Source organism: Hylobates moloch, unplaced genomic scaffold (assembly GCF_009828535.3).
Source record: "Hylobates moloch isolate HMO894 unplaced genomic scaffold, HMol_V3 SCAFFOLD_1, whole genome shotgun sequence".
Classification (NCBI taxonomy): domain Eukaryota; kingdom Metazoa; phylum Chordata; class Mammalia; order Primates; family Hylobatidae; genus Hylobates; species Hylobates moloch.
Window position 1 is genome coordinate 193,683,094 of NW_026652276.1, and position 20,160 is coordinate 193,703,253.

A 20,160-nucleotide genomic window follows, 5' to 3' on the forward strand; every position below is an offset into this window, starting at 1 on the left:
ATCTTATCTTACTGAATTAGCTAAGTCTATTGGCTCAACACTGAACAGTCATGGTGAGATTGGGCACCATGATTCTCCTTTCTGTCTTTAATGAAAGGCTACTAGTGTTTGTTAATCAAATACGAGGTTTTCTATAGGCTTGTGGTAGATGTCTTTTGTGATGTTAAGGAAGATTTCTTCTATTAATCTGAGTTAAAGCTCATTATATGAAAGTGTTAAATAAATGCTTTTTCCAGAATCCAGATGATTTGAGTTTTCTCTTTAACTTATATGTTAATTTGGTGGATATAGTGACTTACATTATTACTTACCTGAATTCACTCTTGGAAGGAAAAGAATCCTCTTGGGTAGTAATGAATTGTGTCATATTACTTTTACGTGATTTCTTCTTAGTATTTTATTTAGTTGTATGACATTAACAGTTATAAGTGAAATTAGCCTGTGACTAGGCAGACTAATGGCCTCACAAAGATGTCCTAATTCATGAAACCTGTGAATAAGCTACTTTACATAGCAAAAGGGACGTTGCACATATGAGTTAGGTTAACAAATTTGTGCTAAAGAGATTATTCTAGATTATCTACAGTGGCCCAATCAAATTGCACAAGTCCTTAAAAAGGGAAAAGCTTTTCCAGCTGCAACTAGAGAAAGAGATGCAGCAACAGAGGAGAGTTCACAGAGACGTGACGTGAGAAGGACTTGTGCTGACTTTACTGGATTTGAAGACAAAGAAAGTGTACTATGAGCCAAGAAATGGAGGCAGCCTCTACTAGAAAAGACAAGGAAATAGATTCTCCCGTAAAGCATCTAGAAAAGAATGCAGTTTTGTTGATGCCTTGATTTTAGCTCATGGAGACCCACTTTGGACTTCTGACCTACGGAACTGTAAGATAATAGATTTGTGTTGTGTTAAGCCGGGAAAGTTTGTTAGGGTGGCAATAGAAAATTCACATAGCCTATGGTTTCATCTGTGTGCTCTCCAAGTTTAAAAACAAAACTGTAGCTGGAAAGTTTTCTTTTTCAATGCTTTAAAACAGACTTCAAAAAAATCATATAAGTTTGATAAAATTAAGCTGTTAAACCTGGCTCTTGTGCCTTTTTAAAGGAGAAAATATTTGATTCTTCAATTTCTTTTGTGACATCTTTCTAACCACGTGTTATAATTCTCAAGTATATATTTTGTCTTCCCCACTAGACTGGAAGCTTCTTGAAGGCATAATGTGTCTGATTAATCTTGGTATCTTAATACCTAAAATAATCCCTTACAGTAATGCAAACATTTATATAGATATCTTATTCAACTTTGCATCCTCACAGCACTATATACCGTGTCTAATGTTTATGAAACTAATTTCAAAACTGTATGGTAATTTAGACAGCTTAATTAGGTAATTCAGATAATATGCTGAGTGAACATGAGCTTTGAAGTCAGGCCTGAGTTAAATCCTGGATGAACCACTTTCCTAACTCTGTAAATTTAGACAGTTGATTAACATCTCAAAGATTCACTTTCCTCACTAGTAAAATGGTAATAATAGTACTTATTTTATAGTGAAGAAATGTTTGTAGAGTGCTTAGCACAATACTGGATACATAATAGTTGCTTTATGTTAGTAAGTTATCAAGATAATTAAAGAACGTTATTTAGAACCAAATGGTACTTTATAAAAATGTTACTTTTTCTGTTGCTATTTTAGGCTATTGTCATGTCAAAAGGGGATACTAAGTTTCCAATCTGTTCTTGCGTATACAGTAATGCCATCAATAACTTTAGTTGGTGCCTCCAACAAGTATTATCCGTGGATGAGGTTACATCTGAGAAATTTGGAATATGATAGAAGCAACATTTGGTGTGCTTTTATACAGCTCATAAGTCAGTGCTTTAGAAACTGAATTAAAATGTTTCAAGGGTTTTCTTCCTATTTAATGCTGTGATGTTGCTAATCCCATCCTACTCTTAAAGCTGGTGACCCTCCTCATATTAACTACCATTGATATAGTTTGGATAATTGTCCTCACCCAAATCTCATGTTGAAATGTAATCCTCAGTGTTACAGGTGGGGCCTTGTGGGAGGTGTTTGGGTTATGGGAGTGGATTCCTCATGGCTTGGTGCCATCCTCTGGGTAGCAAGTTCATTCTCATGAGATGTGGTTGTTTAAAGTGCATGGAACCTCCCCTACTCTCCCTTGCTCCTGCCTTCAGCATGTGAAGTGCCTGCTCCTGCTTTGCCTTCTGCCACAAGTAAAAGCTTCCTGAGGCCTCTCCAGAAGCAGAGGCCAGCACTATGCTTCCTGTACAGCCTGCAGAAGCATAAGCCAATTAAACCTCTTTTCTTATAAATTACCCAGTCTTGAGTATATCAATGCAAGAGTGGCCTAACACAGCCATCCTTGATATTTATGGAACCCTCTCAGGCTTAATAGTTGACTCAAACACAATGAATAAGTGGTCCCCTGTCTTTGTGAATTCATAGATAAAAAGACAAGACAATCTTGTGTTGTGACTTGTTTTGTAGTTTCCATTGAAATCTTGTAGGGTAGGTTGTAGTGAAGTGAGTATCTTACATCATTTTCTGGGAATTCATAGGGAAGAAAAATTGAAGATAAGAAAATTTAACACTGATTATCTTGCTCAGTATGGTTCTAAGGAGTTGACATCAGATTTTGAATTGGGTGGTGATGGTGGAGATGAAATAGTGAATGTGTGCAGAGCAGGCAAGACTGAATGAAGAGAAGGAATGGGGCTATTAAAGGCACTTTGCCAAAATAAATAATAGTCACTATATGTCGTATCCCTACTATGTGACAAGATTGTTATCTGCTTTATAGACATCGTTTTTAAACCTATCAATAACCTTGCAAAGTGAATTTTGTGGATTAACAAACAGGTCCTGAGGAGAACTTTGCCCCAGTAAGTTTTCATAGGGTTAGTGATGGAAATCTTTCTGGATACAAAAGCCAGTGGAAAGTAGTACAAATCATGTATCCCTTATACGAATAAAGAAACTGCTGGAGTACCACTTCTCTTGTGGGGTTGAAGAGATCATTTAGGTAAATACTCCTTTTAAAGATGTGAAAGCTAATGATGGTTTACAAACTTAAATTCTTTTACTAGCAAGGAGTGGGAGCTGGCCCTTGGTGAGAGAGTACTGACGGACATGGTAAGAAAGTAGGATTTTTAGGTTTAGATATAATTCATCTTAATGAATGTGTGGGAATACACAGAAGAGAAATTATATGGCTCCAGGTTACTTAGTATTGATCTAAGCTTAAGTTTATACAAACCAATTTAGACTTTCCTGAAGTATAAATTGAGTTATATCTTAATTATGAGAACATATTAATAAGCTAATATAAACAGGACCAGACTACCCCAAAAGATTCATAAACTAAGCATCAGCAGTGGCCCTATATCATCACAGTTGCATTTTGGAAGGTAAAATTAACCATTTGAAAATATGTATTCAATCACCTTCTTTATGAAAGGTACTTATTTAGGCTGAAGATACAGGATAGAAATGGGCTTTGCCCATATATACAGATGAACATGGACAAAGATAAACTTCAGATAATTAGAGCTATGCAGAGCCTTTATGGTATTGTGAAGAGACTATTTTCGATTATGTGGAATAGGAAGATGTCCCAGAGGATGTAGCATTTAAGCAGAGATTTGAATAACAAAAGTGAACTAGCCATGGAAATAAAATATAGGAGGAAGAAATTCTAGGCAGAGGGACTAGCTAGTGCAAAGGTGGTCACGTGATGTCTGTGTGTGTGTATTTCCCCCAGGACTCTAACACAGAAGGTGAAGGAGAGAGTGGTGGGAAGTTGGATTGGAGAGGTAGGGAGGGCTGCATCATTTACATTTGGCCGCTTTATGATAAGGGGTATCCAGATTAAAGCAAATTGCCTCTAGATAGGTTATGAACAGTGTGTCATAAAAGTCAAGTGAACAGGTTTCATTTATATGTACCACCAGATGCTGCAGTGCAAGAATGTTTTCCGTAATGTTTGTTTTTATTTTTTGCCTTGTATTAATGCTAGTGTATTTAAGTTCCCATTGTCAGCCCCTGAAGAGCAGAGCAGACATCTGCTCCTTATAGTACCTAATCCAGTGCCATAGCACAGAAATTCTCAACTAGTGAATCAATATTGATTGAATGGTGTAGACTAGTTAACTATGTTATTGCCACAAACGACTCCTAACTTGAGCTAGTTATCCCACAAATAGTCCTCATAGTTATAAAAAGGGAACCACAGTGTGTGATGTTCCCCTTCCTGTGTCCATGTGTTCTCATTGTTCAATTTCCACCTATGAGTGAGAACATGCAGTGTTTGGATTCTTGTCCTTTCGATAGTTTGCTGAGAATGATGGTTTCCAGCTTCATCCATGTCCCTACAAAGGACATGAACTCATCATTTTTTATGGCTGCATAGCATTCCATGGTGTATATGTGCCACATTTTCTTAATCCAGTCTATCATTGTTGGATGTTTGGGTTGGTTCCAAGTCTTTGCTATTGTGAATAGTGCCGCAATAAACATACGTGTGCGTGTGCCTTTATAGCAGCATGATTTATAATCCTTTGGGTATATACCCAGTCATGGGATGGCTGGGTCAAATGGTATTTCGAGTTCTAGATCCCTGAGGAATCCCCACAATGACTTCCACAATGGTTGAACTAATTTACACTCCCACCAACACTCTAAAAGCAAGTGTTTGTATCTTTTATTTCATTGAGCAGTGGTTTGTAGTTCTCCTTGAAGAGGTCCTTCACGTCCCTTGTAAGTTGTATTCCTAGGTATTTTATTCTCTTTGAAGCAATTGTGAATGGGAGTTCACTCATGATTTGGCTCTCTGTTTGTCTGTTATTGGTGTGTACGAATGCTTGTGATTTTGCTCATTGATTTTGTATCCTGAGACTTTGCTGAAGTTGCTTATCAGCTTAAGGAGATTTTGGGCTGAGACGATGGAGTTTTCTAGATATACAATCATGTCATCTGCAAACAGGGACAATTTGACTTCCTCTATTCCTAATTGAATACCCTTTCTTTCTCCTGCCTGATTGCCCTGGTCAGAACTTCCAACACTATGTTGAATAGGAGTGGTGAGAGAGGGCATCCGTGTCTTGTGCCAGTTTTCAAAGGGAATGATTCCAGTTTTTGCCCATTCAGTATGATATTGGCTGTGGGTGTGTCATCAATACCTCTTATTATTTTGAGATACATCCCATCAGGAGGGATAGCATTAGGAGATATACCTAATGTTAAATGATGAGTTAATGGGTGCAGCACACCAACATGGCACATGTATAGATATGTAACAAACCTGCAGGTTGTGCACATGTACCCTAAAACTTAAAGTATTATAATAATAAAAAAAGAAAATAATAAAAAATAAGGGAACCACAAGGCCTACTAGATCCATGAAAATTCATTATTACTCAAGACAACTCCAAGTACATAATGTCTTAGGTAATACTCTATATAAAGTGATTTGTCACAAGACCTGTGCTTGCTTTCTTTTGAATTTTATGTTTCACATATCCCAATATGTAATACTGTATTACACAGTATCTCACAGAAGTATTACTATTAACCTATATTTACTTATAATACTGTCTTCTACAGAGTGATGTTAAAATTTGATAAACTTTAGGGAGGAAAATGTTTGTCTTTTTTTCTCAGACAAGCTCTTAAGTCTGTTGCCCAGGCTGGAGTGCGTTGGCCTAATCTTGGCTCACTGCAACCTCTGCCTCCCAGGCTCAGGTGATCTTTATGCCTCAGCCTCCCAAGTAGCGAGGACTACAAGTGCCTGACACTGCGCCTGGCTGAGTTTTAAAAATTTTTGTGTAGAGATGATGTCTCACTATATTGCCAGGCTGGTCTTGAACTCCTGGGCTCAAGCGATCCGCCTACCTTGGCCTCTCAAAGTGCTGGGATTACAGGTGTGAGCTACCACCCCCAGCCTGTTCATTTTAATATAAATAATTTGTTGGAACTTTCTCAGTTATAGAATTGATGTTAGCAGTTCAGTTTAACCGTAAGACTAAAGGGATGGCTTGTGATATCCTGACTTCCATTCTGTATCTCTTCATTCCAACTGGCACCATTCCCTAGGCCCACAGGGTGTTCCCCACTGCCCTCCCTCCTCCCCCCCCGCCGCCCCCGCCCTCACCTTTTCTGGTTACAAGCTCCAGACCATTCCACTTTCCTATCAAAATATGTCTTCTTACTTCCAAATTCCCAAGTCCCTGTTCTACCTCCAACACACTGTACTCCAGTACTTTAAACCGTGGTAATGATTCAGTGGAGCCAGAGAATATAAAGCTCATTATACAGTTAGTTAAGCTGTTAGGCCCTCTTTCTGTCTTAAGCATCTTTCTTCTTGCAGACAGTCTCAAAGATTTTTCCTTTTTCCAGTAATTACCCATTTATTTCCAAGGAATGTTTCATCCATGCCTAGCTTTAGGAAACACGTTATCACTTGGATTTCTATTGAAAATATCTGTGGCAATTTGGAAACCATTTTTTTCCTGACTTCATTATTCTTTCATGTTTTAGCCTGTCAATGCAAAAACTCTTATCCAGAGATGCATTATAGAACAGGAGTTTAAGGGAGAAGGAAATTAACACTGGCCATGGTCATGTTCATATTCTTTTTCCTTGTAGAAGACAACAGGCATAGCTGGAGTGGCATTAGCTAACTGCAAAAATGATTTGTAGGTCTAGGGTTGAATGTAAATGTAAACAACTTAAATGTGGATTCTATTATAGCTTCATATAGAGTATCTGTGACCACAAATCATATTCTTCTCAGTAGCTGATTTCCCACACCAGTTCAAAGGGCTACAGAAGAAATACTGTCATCAGGACACTACTGAATAGTTTACTTGGATATATGCAATAAAAGGATGCAAGTATATTTTCTCGCATTTTCTCCCTAAAGAGTTGCAAACAGGGCTGGATCTAGAAAATACTGTTTCATTTTTTGGGGGCAATGTTCCCTACCATTTTTATGGCTTACATGGGCATTCCAATCCAACAACAGACTTGTTTTATAGCTTTCAAATTATTAATGACAAATTCAAGAAACAATTCTGCAGTCAATGCCTATGGTCTAATTTTTTGTAGTTTTCCTTTAACTTAAAAACCATAGAAAGAAGTACCATCTTTGATACTACTGATGGGCCCAAACTTAAAAATTTATGATGCAGAATAGTTTTAGCTATCATTTTTGATTGCTAAAAACAACCATTGACCATAAATATTTTATACTATCACAAAAAGCAGACTAGCTTTCTCATAACTTAGCAAAGGTGTTATGGTTGAAAATCAAAATAAGTTGAACTGCTTAACTCAATTACTAAAAGTTCATACTCTATATTGCCATATGTAACAAGATTCTCATTAAAAAAATAGATGCATACTAATTTAGAAACTACTGAGATGGTTATTTTCCTTTTTTGAGACCTAGTCGTCCACCCAGGCTGGAGTGCAGTGGCGTGATCTCAGCTCACTGCAACCTCTGCCTTCCAGGTTCATGCGATTCTTGTGCCTCAGCTTCCTGAGTAGCTGGGATCACAGTCACATGCTGCCATGCCTGGCTATGTTTTATATTTTTAGTAGACATGGAGTTTCATCATGTTGGCTAAGCTGGTCTTGAACTCTTGACCTCAAGCGATCCACCCACCTCAGCCTCCCAAACTGTTGGGATTACAGGCGTGAGCCACCCAGAAAACCACTGAGATTCTGAAACAAGTTTAGAAAAAAGCATACAAACCAAAGTTTAAGGTAAATTTAAAGGCTTTCCAATTGCTGAGATTTGCATTTCTCTGACAAAAGAAAAACAGGGTTTAGAAAAACCAGCGTATCTCCTTTTATGCATTTAGAGATCTTTAATTTTAAATCGTTAGCTATTGTAGCCTGCTTGTTCACTGGATTTTGTAGTGTGTATATATATATATAGGCCACCACTAATATACTTGGGGAGCTTTGCATTCACAGTAGCTCATGGGTATGACTTTAATATGAATTATCATACCATCATGGTTAATGCAATTCAGTTGTTTTAAAGAATAAAGTTATTATAATACAAACATTCCTTGTAGTAAATGTTTGTATTATGGGTTTTTTTGCAACAAAGAATGTTTTCTGCCTTTGTTATCATCTAACAAGCAATTTACAAAACCAAGAAGGAAGCAAATCTTTGATTTACATTTCTGCTGACCTAGTGTGTGGACTCTTGCAGAGGAATAGCATTGCTGCATGGTGCTCAGAAAGTGTAGGAAAATGGAACAAAAAGCTTGTATCCATCTTTTTTTTCTGCTTTTACATCAGAATTTATATTTAGGTTATACTTTTCTAGAGGAATGAACAATACATCTCTCTTATCCACAATGTGTAATTTGCTAGTTTTGTGTTTAAAGCTTTTCTTATTTCCTGTTCTACTTCTGTGAATTAAGGATTTTAAGCCGGGGCAAAACTGTAGCATCAGCAGGTAATCATTCTTGGATACAGATACTAAGTACACGTAGCATGCTTGTCTTCACTCTTAGGTCGTAAGCTCCATGAGAGCAGGGGACAATAATCACTCCAATCCTTGCTGCTTTCCCCGCATATATAGCACATGGCAGAATTCAAACATTTGTTTAATAAACAACAACAACAAAAAAACCTTTCATATCACGAGAAAGACATCTGCTGTCCTGAAAGAACTGATAAATTATGTAGCTTACTTTAAAAAAAAAAAAAAAATGTGATATGGTTGACATACAATAAAGTAGAATTTATGCTGTTGCCCTGCTTCTGCCATAAACATGACAAAACATGACAATGGGAAGTCACTTGAGTTCTCTGGATCATAAATTTATGACATTAAGGGATTTAACAAAAATGAAACCCAGTTGGAAAATTGTACAAGTCACTCAAGTTCTAAATTGCTTCCCAATGCTGAAATCACTTAGTGAGATACATCGAAGACCACAGAACTTTCGGTTTACAAGTAACAGACAAAGAATACTAGAAAATTTAAAATTTTTAATAAATGTGCATTGTTCACAAAATGTGAAAAAATACAACAAACACACACGTACATTTTCAGGTATGCTACCTCCCACCACTTGGCAAGTATGGTAAAACCACATGATCTAGTCATGATACTGAAGAATCCAAACAAATGATTACCATTTGTTTTTGAAACAACCAAATTATTTTGGAGAACCAGCTGTGAATGTGACAGGAGGCCTCATAACTTCTTTATATCCAAAATGAAATAATTCTTAGGAGTACCCATACAGTATTAGAAGGCCCTATTAACTTCCACTTGTTATTACATACATGATCTGGCATCAAGCTGCAATGACTGCTTATACTCAATACTTATACACTGAATTGGCTTTGGTGGAATGTGTATCAGTTTAAATCTGTGCCAACCTAATTTGAATAAGCTGAATTTACAGTAACAAATGATATAAATTCAAACAAATTTATACTAAGTGGTAGTAGGTTTTATAAAGAGACTTCCTCAGAGTACTACGTAAAATACATCATGCACACTTTGGAGCATAAGCAGAATCAACATCTGTAAACAATCAGAATTTATAGCACCAACATTTTAGCTGTAACACAAAGGCTGACTCCAGGATCATACTACACCAGCCTTTCAAAAGCGCTGTTTTCATTTACTTTCAAAGCATTTTCATTTGGTGTATTGTTTTCTTTGCTCTTAAGGTATTTACCCAAATCAAAAAGCAAACAGTATGGTAAAGGGTACTACCAAAATAGTTCAAAATAGTTCTGTATTATCCTCAACACAGTGCTTTTTTTTTTTCCCCTTCTCTTGGGGAAGCTATAAGACATAATCCTGTAGTGCTTAACTGGAAAGAACAGTCAATCCTAAATATGAAAGAATCTTATGCTATTGAAAGTAAATGAAAAATTTTGAGTTACTTGTGGCATATCTGAGCAACCAATATTTATTGCATTTAATCAACTGACTTTAAAAAATTACAATCTTGTTACTTTCATTAATTTAGCATGTGAAATTTAATTAGAAATACTGGGTACATACACTCAACCATTTATATCATAAAGGATAAGTTTTATATTTCTAAATAAAGTTCGACATTCAAAGGTACTACGGCAATTCACAATAAGCACAAAAACATCAGCTTTACCAGAGTAAAGAAGTGCAGTTTATGAAATTTAGGATCAACTATTGAAAATGCAAATTTCCTTTAAAAACATACAAACATACGCACAACATTAACCATGAAATCTGAAACTGTGATATTTCAGTGCAAAAACCTCAGTATGAGGTAATTTTAATGTAATAACCACTTGAAAAAAAAAATCCACACAGTGGCACTCTTAAAAATGATAGCTTCCATGACAATTGCTGGCTGACAAGACAATGTGGACTAAACGTTCTTAACTGTTTAAACTAATCTTGTCTTGTTTGGACATATATTTTTCCCTAATCATTTGCTTCTGATTCAGAAACACAGAAAGGCATTTATTAATGTGGAAAGGGAAAATTCCCACAGCCAACTAATTGATATATTCAAACAAAAATTTCTGATAAAGTTTAGCTAGAAATTAAGATACCAAAAGGTCAAAACCATTTTATGAGATCACCAACAGAGGGTTAATTTTAGGTTTTTCCATATAATTTGAAACTTGTAGTGCGGCACCTCCTTAATGGAAAGGTAAGGACCCTATCAAAGTTGGTTTCAACAGAACATAAACTCTCTTCCAAGTGCAAACCCTTTCAAAAAGGTGTTTTAGGTCATTATTGAGTATTACATTGTTCCTTGCTTAAATAAAAAATTTTGTAAATGAAGCCTAAGTTTAAGAAAAGTTAAAAGTGAACTCTCAAGGTAAATATACTTCACACCAAGGCCCAAATCAACAAGAAAGTTATGAAAATACTACTTTGGCAATGGTGTTTATTGGATAGGGCTAATAAAATTAGAATACACACTTTGGGGGAAATCTCTCCCCCCAATGTCTGATGCTGTCAAATGAGCTTTTAATAGAAGGAAGAAAGAAAAAGAATTATCACCAATTACAAAAAGTTCAGTAAATATTAGATCATCAGACAAAAAAGGAACATAAAATGACTTTCTGTAACATCACAATTTTAGTTAAAGAAAAAGATAAGTGCATCACAAAAAACTAACCGATCTATTTTTCTGTATCACATTTAACTTGTGAGTCATCAAAGTGCAATCTACAGCTTTCTACATCTTAAAGTTTTCCATTCAATGGTTTATAGTCAACATTGAAAAGTTGAAAAGGAAAACATATAGCAAATTATGCTTGTTTTCACAATAGCACTAAAGAGAAAAAGGTACCTTTCTATGATAGTGCTAAATGCTAAAGTAACAGTAGTTTCTGCTATGACATGAGTCACTCTGCATGAAACTTTAAGCTTTCTATAGAAGAATAAATTTTAAAATTGAGAAGTAGAAAAAAATAGCAAACTCTGTAAACCTCTGCATTTCTTTTATGCAAACCAGGTTTTCAGCACTGAGTTCATGTTAGTATTTCCAATTGGTGTAAGCAATTAGTTTAGGAGCCTGGACTGAAAGGGGCTTTTTGCTTCTATATTAACTTAAAAGTAATATGGGGTCCTCTAGCTCATAGAAAGGAATAGAGCTGGCTTGACTTTCTCCAGAATCTGAGTCATATGGCGCATCAGGGAGTTCTGTGAAACCATATGCTAGTTGTTCATCTTCTATATCTGATCGAACATAGCAGGAAGGGTTAGAATATTCCTCATCTTCTATACTGTTGAAATCTTGAGGAATATATAACATTCCTGGGTAGTTCCTACTAACCAAGTCACTTGTGGTTTTTAGAGAGATTTTCCTAAATGCCATCAGATGCATATGTGAAAACTTTGAGTACTTGAAGCGTTTAAAGCCCAGGGACTCTATAGCAATCTTCCAGCTTTTCATCATCATAGCATGACGGTTCTGATGGGAGGAATCAGGTGTGATGATTAGTAATAAACCATTTAACACTAACAGTTCATGGGCTTTCTTGCAGCAAATCCATCGCTGGTAAGGAGATGGAAAATAAGAAAGAAGGAGAGAGAAAACAACCACATGGAAAAGTTCTCCAGGAAGAGAATCAATAGGGTTTTTCAGCTGCTTCAAAAAAGCATCTATAGCATCCTGTGCAAGCTGGAGTGGTTGCTGAAGCTGTAAGTTCAGGAAATCACATTTATAGACACTCTGCAGAAACAGAAAACAAGGCATATTAAGAACTTCAAGATTATTTCCACTTTAATACATAGACTTTTCAGCAAACCATTTCACATATCATAGTAATTCCAGCATTGATTATATATTTTTCCTTTTAAATTATTAAACTTGAACAGATTTCTTCAACCACAACTTTTACAAAAATCTCAAGTCCAAAGACCTGCTAATCATCATTTAAATGTATATTTTTGCTTAACAATTTAAAATGGGAAATAAGTGTGTATTTTGGGTTGGGACTTACATGAATTTTAATTTGGGTCAGAGTTTACAGGAATGACTTATTTCTATTTACATTCACAGTTACCAAAAACAAGCTAATATAAAAACTCTAAACAAGAAATACCATGAAATAAAGATGAATCAAATAAAGAGGATAATAAAAGAGGCATTATAAAATTTGTACAAGCAGAATGATTCCAAAACTTAAGTTCTTTGAAACCGTTAACTTTAACCATGTAAAAAGTAACCCTCAACATTACTTTTATTCTATCAAAAAGTTAATCCCTGGTTTGGAACAAACTAAATTTAGTTAGACAAATGACCATGGGAAACAATACAACTAAAGGAATAAACAACATTATATAATTTGCTAAATCTTAAAACTATGGAAATGAATCAGAATAAGAAAGCAATTTTAAAATTAGACAAAATTACTCTATCATATACCAATAGTTATTAACAAAGATATGACCTAATACCTTAATCCCTCACTCATGTTAGTGTATATACAAGCCAGCCACGTAGTCATCTGGACTGTTTATTACGAAAAGTGATATGTAATGTTCTAGTACCTGAAAAAAAGATGCTTTTCTTCTTCCCTTAAAGGCAGCTTTATTGATGTATAAATGACACAAAAGCATAAGTCTGATAAGTTGTGATGTATTTTTACACTCATGAAACCACTGGCATGGTCGAGTTAATGAACAGATCCAACACCCCATAATTTTCCTTATTCCCCTTTATAGTCCCTTCTCTTCCCCTGCCAGCAGGCAACCATTGAAGTTTGTATTTCCTAGAATTTTATATAAATAATCATTTTGAGATTTTTCTTGCAGGTATTAATAGTTTATTCCTTTTTAAGTTGCAGAATGGTATCCCATTGTATCAAGGATGTACCACAGTTGGTTTATCCATATACACCTGTTTATGGATATCTGGGTTGTTTCTAGTTTTTGGTTATTACAATTCAAGCTGCTGTGAGTATTCCCATTCATGTGTTTGAATCAACATTCTTTAATTTGTCTTGGGGAAATATCTTGGGTGGCTAGATCATACAGTAGGTGGTGTAGTACGTTTAATTTTTAAATAACTCCCAACTTATTTCAAAAGTGGTTATGTAGTTTCATGTTCCCACCAGGAGTATGAGAGTTCCAGTTCCTCCAAATCCTTATCAACTCTTGGTATAGCTAGTCTGTTTCATTTTAGTAATTGTAATAGATGTGTAGTGGTATTGCAGTTTTAATCTGCATTTTCCTAATGAGTTAGTGATGTCTGTCATCTTTTCCCGGACTTATTTGGCATCCAGATATCTTCTACGTTAAAGTGTCTGTTCAAATATTTTGCTCATTTAAAAATAATTGGGTTGCTTTAAATTTTAAGTATTTTCTTACTGGGTTTTGAGAGTTCTTTATTTATTCTTGATGCAAGTCCTTTATTATATATGACTTAAAAATATTTTCTCAGTATCATGTGCCTTTTCATTCTTTTAACAGTGTCCTTTGAAGAGCTGAAGTTTTTAATTTTGATGAAGACTAATTTATCAATTTGTTCTTTCTTAGATGTTGTTTTCAAAGTCAGACCTAAGAAGTCTTTTCCTATCCCAAGGTCATAAAGACTGTTTTTCAAAATGTTTTCCTTTAGTAGTTTTATAGTTTATGGCTTTTTCATTTAGGTCTATGATATATCTTGTTTTTTTTTTTTTGAGATGGAGTCTCACTCTGTTGCCTAGGCTGGAGTGCAGTAGTGTGATCTTGGCTCACTGCAACCTCTGCCTCCTGGGTTCAAGCGATTTTCCTGCCTCAGACTCCTGAGTAGCTGGGACTACAGGCACGCACCACCATGCCTGGCTAATTTTTGTATTTTTAGTAGAGATGGGGTTTCACCATATTGGCCAGGCTGGTCTCAAACTCCTGACCTTGTGATCCGCCCACCTTGGCCTCCCAAAGTGCGGGGATTACAGGCATGATCCACCGCACCCGGGCAAGTTCATTTTTTTTATATGGAGTGTGGTATGGTCTGAAGTTTCTTCTTTTGTATATGGATACCCCTTTGTTTCAACACCATTGTGGAAAAGACTATGCTTTCCATCTTGGGCAAAAATCAGGTATCTAAGTTTGGGCCTATTTGTGAACCATCTATTATATTTCACTGATATTCTTGACATCAATACCATGCTGTCTTGAATACTGCAGCTTTATAATTTTGAAATCAGGTAGTGTTACTCTCCAACACTGTCCTTTTTCAAAGTTGTTTTAAGCTATTATTCTAGGTCCTTTGAATTTCCACACAAATTTTAGAATAAGTTTTTCAATTTCTACAAAAAAGCCCACAAGAGTTTTGATGAGGACTGCACTGATTCTATACAGACAGGGTCTCACTCTGTCACCTAGGCTGGAGTACAGTGGTGTGACCTTAGCTCACTGCAACCTCCACCCTCTGGGCTCAAGCAATCTTCCCACCTCAGGCTCCTGAGTAGCTGGGACCACAGGCGAGTGCCACCACATCTGGCTAATTTTTCTATTTTTTTTTGTAGAGACAGGTTTTTGCCACATTGCCCAGGATGGTCTCAAACTTTTGGACTCCAGCAATCCACTTGCCTAGGCCTCCCAAAATGCTGCGGTTACAGGTGTGAGCCACTGCACCCAGCCTAGGTCATCTTTACTTTCTCCTAATCTGTGGTTTGCAGCATGTGGATTTTTCTACTTTTGTCAGATTTATAAGCTACATATTTCATATATGCTCACATATAAAATAAATATTTCATATTTTTGATGCCAGAGTAAATGGTACTGTTGTTAATTAAAATTTCTGATTGGTTGTTGCTAGTATATACACACAAATTTCTGTATATTGATCTTGTCTCTTGCAACCTTGCTAAACTCATTTTAGTTTTAGGAGCTTCTTTGAAGATTACACAGAACAATCAAATAGATGATCGATGACACCTGTGAATACAGCATTACTTCTTTCCAATGTGGATGCTGTTTATTGCTTTTTCTTGCTTTATTGAATTGTTAGAACCTCTAGTACAAATGCTAAATAGAAGCTGTAAGAGTAAACATCCTTATCTTGTTCTTGTGAGAAAAGCATTTTTCTTTCACCATTAAGGATGATGTTAGCTGGAGATTTTTCAGATACCCTTTCTCAGGTTCAAGAAATTCCCTTAAATTTCTGAGTTTTTTTTTCTTTTTTTTTTAAATAAGGAAAGTCCAGATGTTGAATTTTGTCAAAGCTTTGTCAAATGCTTTTTCTGTGCCTACTGAAATGATCAAATGACTTTTCCTTTTTGAGTTAATATGATAGATTGTTTTTGAATTTTAAACCAATCTTGCATGGCTGAGAAAATAAACTTGGCCATTATATATTATCTTTTTAAAATACCTTGTTGGATTCAATTTGCTAAAATTTTGTATAGAACATCTGTATCTATATTCATAAGGGATATGGATCTATAGCTTTGTTTTGTAACATTTGTCTGATTTTGATACCAGAGTAATGGCCTCACAGAATGAGTTGGGAAGTAATCCATCCATTTCAATTTTATGGAAGAGAATATATATAATTGGTATTATTTCTTCTGTAACTATTTGGTAAATTTTAACATGCAGGCATTAGTGCCTGGAATTTTCTTTGTGGAAAGGTTTTAAATTGCCAATTCATAATTTCTGTAATAGATTTAGGACCATTCATCTTATCTGTTTCTTCATGAATAAGCTTTGGTGGTTATGTCTTTCAAGGAATTGGTCCATTTGGATTGTCGAATTTATTGGCATAAAGTTGTTCAAAACATTTTCTTATCCTTTTCATGTTGATAAAATCTGTCATGATGTTACCTTTTTCTCTTCTGATCTGCAGACTAGAGTTTATAAATTTTACTGATCTACTCAACTAGCTTTTGCTTTCATTAATTTTCCCTATTTTTCTGAAAGTTTTCTATTTCATTTGATTTCTGCTCTGATCATTATTTTCTTTCTTGTACTTTGGATTTAATGCTCTTTTTTCTTCTAGTTGAAAAGTTGATGTCATTGCTTTGAGACTGTTATCTAATAAAGGTGTTTAGTGCTATAATTTTCCCCTAAGTACTACTTTTGTGACTTTAGTGACATCTATGCATTTTGATATCTTGTATTTTTATTTCAAAAAAGTTCTAATTTCCATTGTGAATTCTTCACCAAGTGTTCAGTATACCTGTTCTAGGAATTATTTAGAGGGGTGCTGAAATCTCTATAATTTTATCAATGTTTATGTTTCCTTGACAGTTTATCAGTTTTTGGTTTACATATTTGGAAGCTTTGTTATTAGGTGCATAGACCAAGTTTGGTTTAGGATTGTTACGTACTCTTGATGAGCTGACCCTTTTATCATTATGGAATGGTCATTTTTATCCCTGATCATATTCTTTGCTCTGAAATATACTTTGTCTAATTTTAATGTAGCCATGCCAGCTTTCTTTTCCCCATCTTACTGCTTTCACTCTATTTGTGTCTTAATAATTGAAGTACATTTCTTATGGGCAACACATATTTGGGTCTTGGCTTTTTTCCCCCCAATCTGCCAGTCTCTGTCTTTCAATTGGGGCATTTAGGCCATTTCTATTTAATGTGTTGATTGATGTGATTAGGTTTTAAATCTATAATCTTGCTGTTTTCTACTTGTCTCACTTGATTGTTGTTCCCTTCCCCCTCTTCCTTCATCTTTTGAGTTAACTAAATTTTTTATGATTTTATCAGTCTTGTTGGCTGATTAGGTATAACTCTTTTATTTTAGCAGTTGCTTTAACTTATCAGTCTACTTTCAAGCAATATTATACCACTTAATGTATAAGAACCTCAAAGTACTAATATTATCACAGTAGACTAGTTCCAGGAACCACTGTACATACCAAAATCCACAGATGTTCAAGTCCCTTATACAAAATGGTATATTTGCATACACCCTATGCATATCCTCCCATATATTTTAAGTCATCTCTAGATTACTTATAATACATAATGCAATGTAATGTTATGTAAATAGTTGTTATGCTATATTATTTTTATTGTTGTATTGTTATTTTTATTTATTTATTGAGACAGGGTCTCCCTCTGTTGCCCAGGCTGGAGTGCAGTGGCACAATCCTGGATCACTGCAGCCTCAACCTCCACGGCTCAAGCGATCCTCCCATCTGTCTCCTGAGTAGCTGGGACTACAAGTGCACCATGCATGGCTAACTTTTTTGTTTTTTGTAGAGACGGGGTCTTGCTGTGTTGCATAGGCTGGTCTCAAGCTCCTGGGCTCAAGCAATCCTTCTGCATTGGCCTCCCAAAGTGCTGGGATATTACAGGTGCAAGCCACCATGGCCTGCCGCAAATATTTTTGATCTGTGGTTGACTGCATCTGCAGATGTGGAATCCAAGTACATGGAGGGCCAAGTTTATTTCTGATTCTCTCATCTCACCCTTTATGCTATTGTCATAAATTTTCATTTTATCTATATTAAAAACCCCTGTCTATATCATTATTTTTGCTTAAGCTGTTGTATTAGTTTGCTAGTGCTGTTGTAACAAAGTACCATGAACTGGGTGGCTTAAACAATATAAATTTTCTCATAGTTCTGAAGGTTTAGAAGTCTGAGGTCAAGATTTTGGGAAGATTTCTTCCTTTTGAGGGCTGTGAGAAAGAATCTAATCAATGCCTCTTGCCTTGCCTCTAGTGGTTTGCTGGCAATCTTTGGTGGTCTTTGGTTTATAGATGCATCTCTCCAATCTCTGTGTTCATCTTCATGTGGCGTTCTCCCTGTGTGAGTTTCTGAATTAAAATTTCTCCTTTTTTATAAGGATTCCAGAGTCGTATTGGACTAGGGGCCACTGTAATCACCCGTTTAATTTGATTACCTCTGTAAAGCTCCTATCTTCAAATAAAGTCACATCTTTAGAGTTAGAACTCCAACGTATCTGTGTTAGGGTGACACAATTCAACCTGAAGCAATGGTAAATTATCTTTAAAGAGTTTAAACAACAAGAGAAAATATTTTTAGCTGTATAGTTATCACTTCTAGTATTCTTCATTCCTTTGTGTAGAGCCATATTTCTACCTGGCTAAAGCACTTCCACCTTAACATTTCTTATAATACAAGCTTGCTAATATTGAATTATTTCAGCTTTTACATATCTGAAGAAAATCGATTTCATTTTTGAAAGACATTTTGGCTGGGTATAAAATTCTAGGTGACTTTTTCTTTCAGTACTTTAAGGTGTCTTTACAATTTCTGGGACCTTTTAAGACTTTATCTCTCGTTTTGGAAGTTTGATTTGATGTTCCTTGGTGTAATTTTCTTGATGTTTCTTTTGTTTGGGGTTTGTTGGGCTTCTTTGTGAGTTTAAGCTTTCATTAAATTGGAAAGTTTTTGGCCATTTTTTCAAATCCCCCACCTTTTGGGGGATTCCAATTATGCTTATATTTAGCTGCTAAGATTTGTATCACTGATGCTCTTCTATTTTAAAAATTTTCTGTTTCATTTTGGATAGCTGCTATTGTTATATCTTCAATTTCCCTTTCCTTCTGTAACATCTAATATGCATTAATCCTATCCGGTATGCATTTTCACATCACACATTATAGTATCTGTCTCTACAAGATAGATTTGGGTATTTTAAAATATCTTCCTGTTTCTACTTGGCTTTTTATACAGTTTTGATTTCTTTTAAGTAATAAAACCATATTGAAGCATAACACCTATAAGGAAAGAATATAAACTGTGTAAATGTTTAGCTTAAGTAATTTTCCCAAACTGGTATTATCTCTATTTTAATGTCCTTGTTTCTGTGTCAGTCAGTTCAGGGTTGGTCGTTGTTGGCTAATTTATCTCCTCACTGTGGGTCCTATTTTCTTGCTGCTTTGCATGGCTGTAATTTTTTTTGGATGCTAGACATGGTGAATTTTACCTTGGTGGGTTCTACGTAACTATGGATTGCTATAAATATTCCTGAACTGTGTTCTGGGATGTAGTTAAGATAACTGGAGACAATCTGAACTTTTTGGGTCTTGCTTTTAAGATTTGTTACATTGGACTAGAGCACTAGTGTTTAGTCTAAGGCAAATTATTCTCCATTATTGAGGTAAGACCCTTCTCTGTGTACTCTATTAAATGTCTGTGAATCTTGAATATTCCAGTATGGCTGATGGGAACAGGTACAACATTAATACTTCTCCGTGCGAGTGCTGGCCACTGTAACTTCTAAGCCTTTCGGACAGTACCTTATCCAGTCTCATGTAGTTTTCTCATATACATGTGTGCTGATTTGTACTCAGCTGAGTATTCAAAGGGGACCTTTTGCAGGCCTCTGGAGTTTTCCCTCTATGGCTTTCTTATTTTCAGTAGACCATTCTAGAAACTCTAGCTGCCTCAGTCTCCTAGGACTCACAACTCCATCTTCACAACTCATGGAATCACCTGAACTCTGCTTGGGTTTCTCTCTGTGCTATATCCTGGAAACTCTCTCAAGGCAATATCCTAGAGTAACTGTAGGACTTGTCTCATTTGTTTTCCATCTCTGAGATCACTGTCCTTCATTACCTGATGTGCAGTGTCAAAATTATTTCAAATATTTTGTCCACATTTTTGTTGCTTCAAGTGGAAGAGGATAAAGCTGGTCTATGTTATCCCATCTTGGCTGGAAGAGTAAATCCCT

General features: G+C 35.7%; 1 protein-coding gene across 2 annotated transcripts in view; it reads right to left on the reverse strand.

Moving 5' to 3' along the window:
* Positions 1–9,018: 9,018 nt before the first annotated feature.
* The window catches only part of BMT2 (base methyltransferase of 25S rRNA 2 homolog), a 116,391-nt gene continuing 105,249 nt past the window's right edge, over positions 9,019–20,160 (reverse strand). For both annotated transcript variants that reach the window (XM_032761495.2, XM_058426102.1), the window contains one exon: positions 9,019–12,241. In XM_032761495.2, the coding sequence (XP_032617386.1) occupies positions 11,612–12,241 (630 nt within the window). In that variant the 3' untranslated portion in view covers positions 9,019–11,611. The remainder of the gene's footprint in view (positions 12,242–20,160) is intronic.